At 38.8% G+C, this 8,957-nt stretch overlaps 1 protein-coding gene across 1 annotated transcript in view; it reads right to left on the reverse strand.

Moving 5' to 3' along the window:
• The window catches only part of LOC119429049 (proteoglycan 4), a 9,449-nt gene extending 498 nt beyond the window's left edge, over window positions 1–8,951 (reverse strand). The window contains exons 1-2 of the mRNA XM_037696765.1: window positions 7,109–8,951; window positions 6,863–7,024 (exon numbers count right to left, since the gene is read on the reverse strand). Coding sequence (XP_037552693.1) covers window positions 6,863–7,024; window positions 7,109–8,602 — 1,656 coding nt within the window. The 5' untranslated portion in view covers window positions 8,603–8,951. The remainder of the gene's footprint in view (window positions 1–6,862; window positions 7,025–7,108) is intronic.
• Window positions 8,952–8,957: the final 6 nt, after the last annotated feature.

Below are 8,957 nucleotides of genomic sequence, written 5' to 3' on the forward strand. Positions count from 1 at the left end.
AGATCCAGGGTTTAAACCCTGAGGGTTTATTATACCATAGCACAGAGGTCCAGGGGTTAAATCTTAATGTTAATCTTAATCTAAATTAAGAGTCTTAATGGGAGTTAGTAGGAGAGATCATATCTCTCCAGTTTTAGCTTCTCTCCACTGGCTCCCTGTCAAAATCAGAACAGAATTCAAAATTTTACTTCTAACCTACAAAGCCCTCAAAATCCTAGCTCCATCTTATATTACAGATCTTTTTGTTCGATATTTTCCCAACAGAACACTTCGCTCTCAGACTGCAGGCTTACTCGCGGTTCCTAGAGTTTCCAAAAGCAGAGTGGGAGGAAGATCTTTCAGTTATCAGGCTCCTCTCTTGTGGAACCAACTTCCAGTTTCTGTCCATGAGGCTGACACATTGTCCAGTTTTAAGACCGGGCTGAAGACTTTCATTTTTGACAAATCCTATAGTTAGGGTTGGCTTGTTATGCTGCTATATGTTTAGACTGCTAGACGACAAATTGACCTCATTTCCTTAAATGAATTGTTAAAATTGAATAGTTTTCATTTGACACTATTTCTATCTTAACATGGGATTCTTGACCTGCCATTGTGTATCTATTCATCCTTCCTGTTCCTCTCAAACCCAGCTGGTTGAAGCAGATGGTCGCTTGTCCTGAGTCTGGTTCTGATAAAGGTTTCTTCCACATAAGGGAGTTTTTCCTTTCCACTGTCGCCTTCATGCTTGCTCATGATGAGAGTTCTGCGATGGAGTTAAACCCAAAGCTCCTCAGATAAATAATGTTCAATTATTATTTTTATATATAAATGTTTCTGTTCAGTGCCCTGAGACGACTTCTGTTGTGACTTGGCGCTATATAAACAAACTGAATAGAATAGAATAGAATAGAAACAGCCTTTATTATACCACGGATGGGAAATTCAAGTGTAACAGCAGCAACAGATAAAAAGATTCACATAATAAGTTCCTAAAATGTAAAAAAAAAAAACCAATATATAAAGAAATAAGATAAAAAATAACAATAATAATGTTTAATTGAATTGAATTGAAATCCCAAATGTTTACCAGGCTATAACCACAGTCAGCCAAGAGTTGACCTATGAAGAATTAATAAACCATAGCTACAGATATACGGTGGTTAAACTAAATATTTAACACATCATAACCACAGTTCTCCAGAGGTTAAACTCTAATAACTTTACACACCAAAACCTCAAACATTCAGTGGTTAAATTGAAGATCTAACATGGTATAAACACACTCATCCAGGGGTTACATTTAGAAGATTTGTGGAGGGGACGTTCCTGAGACCTGAACAAAATCCCATGGAAAACCACAGTTTGGGATAAAAATGAATTAAAACACACAAAGTGTGGGAATCATCGAGGCGTGAGACTAAAATAGGTTTAGTAAAGTTTTCAGAAACAGTTCTGAGAGCGTCTTGCTCTGTAAAACGGACTCATATGGACACGCTTTACATTGTTTTTGCATGGTGACGCCTGCAGCTGAAGACTTTTATTTGGAAGAACAACCCAACATTTCTGGGCCTCAGTGGTGCGTGGCTGCACACTCCTGCTGTTTCTATTTGTGCAGTTATCCACTTCATATTCCCTCATTAAAGACCCCGATCCCGACAATCGAACCATAAACTGGCTCCCCACGTCACGAGCGTGGAGCGGAGCCCGAAGACCTCCCAGTGGAGCGGGAAAACACCGACGCTCTGGCTTTCCTGGCAGCAATGGTTTTTCCATCGATGACTCACTGCTCATATCCTGGAGGCTCTCTGCAGATAACTGCTGGCAGCCTTCACCTGACTGAGCACTAAAGCGTGAAGATACTTAAAGTGTGAAAACCAGGAGAGGCCTTTAAACCGGAGCCAAACTCCTGAGTCTGCAGTTCGAGGAAACCACAAGCGAGTCACTTTGGTTATGAGTGTCCTGGACGTCAAAACGGGCAATAAAGAGGTGGATTCAAAACAAGAAGACAATAAAAGAAGAATTTCTACAAGATTCTGGTCAGAGCATCCCTGATGCATCCTTACATTTTTTTATGCTGATGATGCAGTTGTTTATTGTCGAGCTGAAACAGTTGCAAAGGTTTTCCAGCTTTTGCAATCTGCTTTCAACATCATCCAGTCAGATTGGTTCCGTCTCAAACTGGTGCTACATGATGACAAAATCAAAGGGGTGTTGTTTTCATATAGGAAGTCAGTCCCAGCAGGTCTTCCTCTGATTTTATCTTCAAATGGTGCTCCTACTGAGTTTGTCGATTCCTACAAATATTTGGGTATTTTGGTCGACTCGCATCTCTCTTTTAAGCTCCATGTGGAAAACTTGGTAAGGAAACTGAAAGTTAAACTGGGTTTCTTTTTCAGAAACAGATCCTGTCTAACCCTGAACGCTAGGAAATGCCTTGTATCTGTGACTTTCCTTCTCTCCATTGATTACGGTGACTTTACATGAACGCTCCTACAAGAACCCTGCAGATGTTGGATGTTGTCTATCATGGTGCACTAAGATTCATAACTGGCTGTGATTATCGTACCCACCACTGCACCCTGAATTCACTGGTTAACTGGACATCATTAACTTCACGCAGACTCTCTCACTGGTACATTTTCATCTTTAAATCACTTCTTGGTCTGCTGCCTTCATACATCTCCTCCTACATGTCTCTGTGTGAGTGCAGCTACAGCGTGCGCTCTCAGGACATTATTACCTGCAGTGTTCCCTCAGTTCAGACTGAACTTGGTAAAAGGGCCTTCTCCTACTCCGCTCCTGTTTCCTGGAAGATCTTGCAAAAAGATCTGAAGCTCTCGACCTTGACCTCTCTAAGTGGCTTTTTTTTTTTTTTTCACTCATTCAACCTTTATTTAGACAGGTTAATCCCATTGAGCCTCGAGGACTTATTTACAAGAGAGACCTGATTTCTTAACAAAGAGTTAGGATAACAGTGAATAACAACGACAACAGTAGACATTAATAAAAGAGGCCCACATATTAAATTTTTTTTTTTACAAATCAAAACAAAACAGCAACTAAAATGACAATCAAAAGGAAAAGTATAAAAAAATATATAAAAAAAACAGCTACATTATAAGGTGATGTAGAAAAACATGTCTGCATTGGTTCTTGCCAGGAACTTCAGATGTTTGAAGCCACTTACAGAGGTCAAGGTCGAGAGCTTCAGATCTTTTTGTAAGATATTCCAGGAAACAGGAGCGGAGTAGGAGAAGGCCCTTTTTCCTAGTTCAGTTCACACTGAGGGAACACTGCAGGTAATGATGTCCTGAGAGCGCACGCTGTAGCTGCACTCACGCAGAGACATGTAGGAGGAGATGTATGAAGGCAGCAGACCAAGAAGTGATTTAAAGATGAAAATGTACCAGTGAGAGAGTCTGTGTGAAGTTAATGATGACCAGTTAACCAGTGAATACTGGGTGCAGTGATGGGTACAATAGTTGCAGCCAGTTATGAATCTTAGCACACCATGATAGACAGCATCCAACATCTGCAGGGTTCTTGTAGGAGCATTCATGTAAATAATGTCACCATAATCAATGGAGGGAAGGAAAGTCACGGTCACAAGGCGTTTCCTAGCATTCAGAGTTAGACAGGATCTGTTTCTGAAAAAGAAACCCAGTTTAACTTTCTGTTTCTTTACCAAGTTTTCCACGTGGAGCTTAAAAGAGAGATGCGAGTCAAACGAGAGGCCATTTATAGGAATCGACAATCTCAATAGGGACACCATTTGAGGATAAAATCAGAGGAAGAACTGCTGGGACCGACTTCCTGTTTGAAAAAAAAACATCCCTTTGGTTTTATCGGCATTTAGGACAAGTCTGAGATGGAACAAATCTGACTGGATGATGTCAAAGGTGGATTGCAAAAGCTGGAGACCCTTAGCAACTGTTTTAGCTCAACAATAAATAACTGTGTCATCAGCAAAGAAATGCAAGGATGCATCATGGATGCTCTGACCTACATTACCTATGTAGATTGTAAAGAGGGTGGGTCCTAAGACTGAGCCTTGTGGTACACCATTGCTGACTGATAAATAACGGGAGGAAGTACCATTATGTTGAACACATTGCCTCCCATCTGAGAGATAGAGAACCAACTAGTGGTGTGATCTGAGAAAAAGAGCTTATGACACAAGATGTTATGATCCACAGTGTCAAAAGCTTTAGACGGGTCTAAGACTTTTGACAGCTTTAAACATCTGTTAAGTTCCTGGGAAACCTTCCATGAGAATTAGGAAATTTTATGGCAATTACCGGTGTGTAGAAATTGGATATAATTTATACAAACCGTATCATATCCAAACAAAAATATCAACATTTTGTTTTGTCAAAGGCAGATAATGAGTTTGACACGTTTCTTAAAATAAGTTTTGATATCCTATTTGTGTGAATGTTTACGCAGCATTCACTCTATTGTGATCCATTTTTCTTCTGTACGTTTTTCAGCATCTTTCTCGTTCCGCAGTTTTTAAGCTATTTCAACAAATCATATAACAAAACGTTCAGCTCATTCATGAGAAGGGTGCTTTGACTTTTGGTATTGGTGCAACTTTAGCTTTTTGAAATATTTAACCTTTTCTGCCACTTTTTCCTCATAGAAAATGAATTGAGCTCATTTTACATCCTTCAAATCTTTAGATCTGTTTACAAGCTTTTACTGCTCCTTTCACATTTTGTTCTGCTTCAGCTTCTTTCAGTTTCCTTGTGCAAATTGAAACTTTTTTCAGCTACTTTCAGCTAATTTCAGCTGTTTTTTAGCTGTTTTGTGCTCCTTTCAGATTCTTTCAGCTAACTACATTTTTATGCTTCTTCTAACGTCTTTCTGCTAATTTCAGCTTATTATGCTCTTTTCAGCTCATTTCTGCGAGTTTAAGCTTTTTCTGCTATTTCAGCTATTAGCTATTTTATGCTAATTTAAGCTTTTGAGCTAATTCCACATTTTTTTGCAGTCATTTAAACTTTTTTCAGCCTAATTCATCAAAAATGTGTTCTGTCCACTTCCTTCTGGTAATTAAAGCTTTTTCTGCTTTTTTAAGCTACATTTCAGCTGTTTTGTGGTTAATTTCTGTTTTGTTGTTTTTCAGATAATGTCGATATGTTTTTTTGTGATTTCTGCTTATTTCAGCCTAATTGGGCAAACATGTTCTTTCGGCATTCTTCTGCTAATTTAAGCTTGTTATATGTTTTCAGTTACCTTTTAGTATTTTTTTTTAGCTACTGGTAATTTTAGCTGTTTTCAGATAAATTAATTTTTTTGTGGCAACTTGCTACTTTCAGCCTAATTAACTTGTTTCTACTAATTTCAGCTTGTTATGTTCCTTTAAGCTTATTTCTTCTAGTTTCAATGATTTCAGCTTCTATTTAGCTGTTTTATGCTATTTTTTATCTTTTTCAGCTAATTCCACATTTCTTTATTTTTTGCTACTTTCAGCTTTTTCCACTTCCTTCTGGTAGCTTAAGCTTCTTTCTGCCTTTTTAGCTACTTTTCAGCTCTTTTTTTCTTCTAATTTCAGCCTATTATAACTAATTTCATAATTTCTGTACTTATTTCTGCTTATTTAAACCTAATTCCGCTACTATGTGTTCTTTCTGCTTTCTCCTGCTAATTTAAGCTTGTTCTTCCATTTCAGATAAAATTCAGCATATTTTCTTCAGCTATTTTTCAGCAAGTTCTCCAGCAATAAGTTTTCACACTGCATTTTCTTAGGAAATGCAATTTTTCTAGTTTGCATTTGATGACGTCGTTTATGACACCAAGATCACAACCACACAACTTTTATAGAACAATACAGTAGTTGGAACATTTTCACGGTTCTCTATTTTCATTGTTTTCATAATTTTCTAAATTTATGAACACAACTGAACATGACTACTTAAATGTTGTTTTATCATTTAAATGGTGAGCGTAAATGGGTGCATTTCCCTTTACTCTCGTAAATTTCTGTTAATTCCCATAAATTCATGTTACTTTGTTATAAACTGCCATTGGAAAGTTTCCAACTTTGAAACCATACAACCACAACATCTTGTTGCACACCTAACCAACAGGTCTATTCAGTGAGTGACCTATTCCGGTGTTTAAGTGTAGAATGATGCCCAACAAACTCAGTGTCATCATCTAGACACCTGAGAAAGATGCACTCTATAGAAACCCATTTGTAGACAGTAAAACAGGCAATAAACTAGTAAACTGGCATGAACTTTGATGGTTTGAACCACTTTGGCCATGGCTGCCTCAGACAAGACGGTAGAGGAGAGGGCGGATTCCAGAAACCATCTTAGCACCATCAAACTGGTTGACCCACTATGTAAGGTGCTATTTATAAGACCGAGTTCATTGTGGCTCCTCGGACTGATGAAGTTTTTGGGATGAAAGATGAAACGTTTCAAGAACAAAAAAAAAGAAACCGTCCAGAGGACCTGACTTAACTTTGTTGTATTGTTTTTACCTGGATTATTGAACATGAACTTTGATATAACAGGTAAGACTTTCAGGGTTTTTTTTTTTTACTTTGCCTCCTTTATAGGGTATCAATTAGTGGATGAGGTCAAAAATCCAAATGAATAATATTTCTCTGATAGCAACCTGTATTTATTAGTGACTGTATTTAACGTTTACACATTGTGATGTTTTGAAGGCCATTCATCAAACACTCAAAGACGGCCCTCATAAATGTAAAATCCAACCAGGTCACAGAAAAAAAAAAATTTGTTCTTACACAATGGTTCTAAACTTAGGGTAAAAAATTAAATTGTTAGGTTTGCTCGGGTATAACAATCAACACCATACCAGACCATTCCTTCAAATTTAAAGGTCGTCTCTGAGCGGCACTCACCTTGCGTTTGAACTGTCGGGCCAGCTGCTGGTACTCGAAGCTGGTTGGGTCCCTCAGAGCATCGTTGTAAGTTTCTCCTCTAAGCTTGATCCTCAGCTCCACCACCTGGTCCTTCAAGGGCCGTGGGGGTCGAAGCAACGTGTCGTCTATCTCGTTACCGATCTGGGCATAAAGGAGATGATTTGATGTTATCATGGGTCTTAACAGGCCCTGGCTGTTAAAAGTAACTAAATAGTGCCAGCTTACAGAGTTCTGCTCATTCTCCAACAAGAAGCCGTTGTTTCCAAGTAAATTGTCATCTTCTTCGTAGGTCATCTTTGTTAGAACTGGGAAGTTGCCATTGTTGGTTTCCACCACATACTTGATTGTGGCCTCGAAGGCAGAATCTCCTATTGTTGTTGTATCTTGTGTACTCTCTGTTGGGGCTTCAACAACTGTTTCTGGAGTAAACTCTTCAAGGGTCTCAGGTGTAGCTACTGCTGGAGACTCCAGTATGTTTTCATTAACATCTTCGGGTGCCTGGGCACCGTCCTCGCTTGACGGAACCTCTTCAGGAGTGACTTGCTTGATGGTTTCTACCACTGAAATCGTCCCTGGATGAACTTCAGTCATAACCTCAGAAGTTGTGTTACTCAAATCCTCAAAGACAACCTCCCCCTTAATTCCAGGAGCATATTCTGTAACAGGTTCATGTTCAGCCACTTGGGGAGTGGTCTCCTTGGTGGTTTCTAGTGGAACCAATATCTCAGAATCACTTGGAGGTCTGACAGGTACCTCTAGTGTTTCATTCACCTCTGTACCTAGCCATAGTTCTTTTATGTCTTCAGAAACAATTACAGGAGTAATCTCATCTTGAGACTTTCTGGATGTCTCTGGTACAACCAACTCCTCTAAAACTTCTGACGTAGTTCTTTCTTTTCCTTCAGTTGTATCTTCTGTGGCCTCAGACGTTCCATCTTCCTTATCTTCCAAAGTTCCACTTTCAGCTGATTCTTGAGTTTTATCTACAGTTGCTGGAAGAACATGGGTTTTATCTTCTGATTCAGCTCCAGTTGTGGGCTCTTTCTCATCCACAGATTTATCTTCCTGTTTTATTTTCACTGTGGGTTCTGGTTTCTTCTCAGTTCTTTCAACATGATCTGCTTTGTTAGTTGGTTCTGCTGTCTCCTTTGCCTCTTCTGCTTCAGTTGATGGACCTCTAGTGGGTTTTTCTTCTAGCACCAATTCTCTGGAGAGGTCAAGCTCTTTATCTGGTATTCTGGAGATTTCTATTTCATGTGTTGTTTTTGTTGAGTGTTCTACTTCTTGGGCAGGTTCTCTGGTGGGTTCTTCTTTTTTTTCTGGTCCTTTGCCAGCTTCTGCTTCTTGTGTAAGTTCTTCTGTAGGCTTTATTGTTTCTACAACTTCTTTTTCAAGTTCTAATTCTTGTAAAGGTTGTTTGGTTAATTCTACTTCTGGGCCTAGTTCACTTGTGGGTTGAGTTTCTTTTGCTGGCTTTATGAAAGTACTAATTTGTTCGGTTGGTTCTTCTATTGGTACTAGTGTTTCTGTGATAGGCACTTCTTCTGTTTTTTCAGCTGATTTATTGGTTGGTTCTATTTCTTGTGCTAATTTTTCAAGGGACAATGTTTCTTCAGATGGTTTCTGAATGGGTCCTGCATCATGTGCTGGTTCTTTTGTGGGTTCTGGCACAAGCATTATCTTCCTTGTAGGTTCTGGTGTCACTGTACATTTTTCCATTTCTTGAGCTGGTTTAATGATTGGTTCCCTTTCTTGTGTTGAATGTTCGGTGGGTTCTAGTTCTTGAGCTGGTTTAATGGTTAGTTCGTTTTCATGTATTGATTCTTTAGTGGTTTCTAGTTCTTGAGCTGGTTTGATGGTTGGTTCTTTTTCATGTATTGATTCTTTAGTGGTTTCTAGTTCTTGAGCTGGTTTGATGGTTGGTTCTTTTTCTTGTATTGATTCTTTAGTGGTTTCTAGTTCTTCAGCTGGTTTAATGGTTGGTTCTTTTTCTTGTATTGATTCTTTAGTGGTTTCTAGTTCTTGAACTGGTTTAATGGTTGGTTCTTTTTCATGTATTGATTCTTTAGTGGTT

Source organism: Nematolebias whitei, chromosome 23 (assembly GCF_014905685.2).
Source record: "Nematolebias whitei isolate Nwh7 chromosome 23, NemWhi1, whole genome shotgun sequence".
NCBI lineage: Eukaryota > Metazoa > Chordata > Actinopteri > Cyprinodontiformes > Rivulidae > Nematolebias > Nematolebias whitei.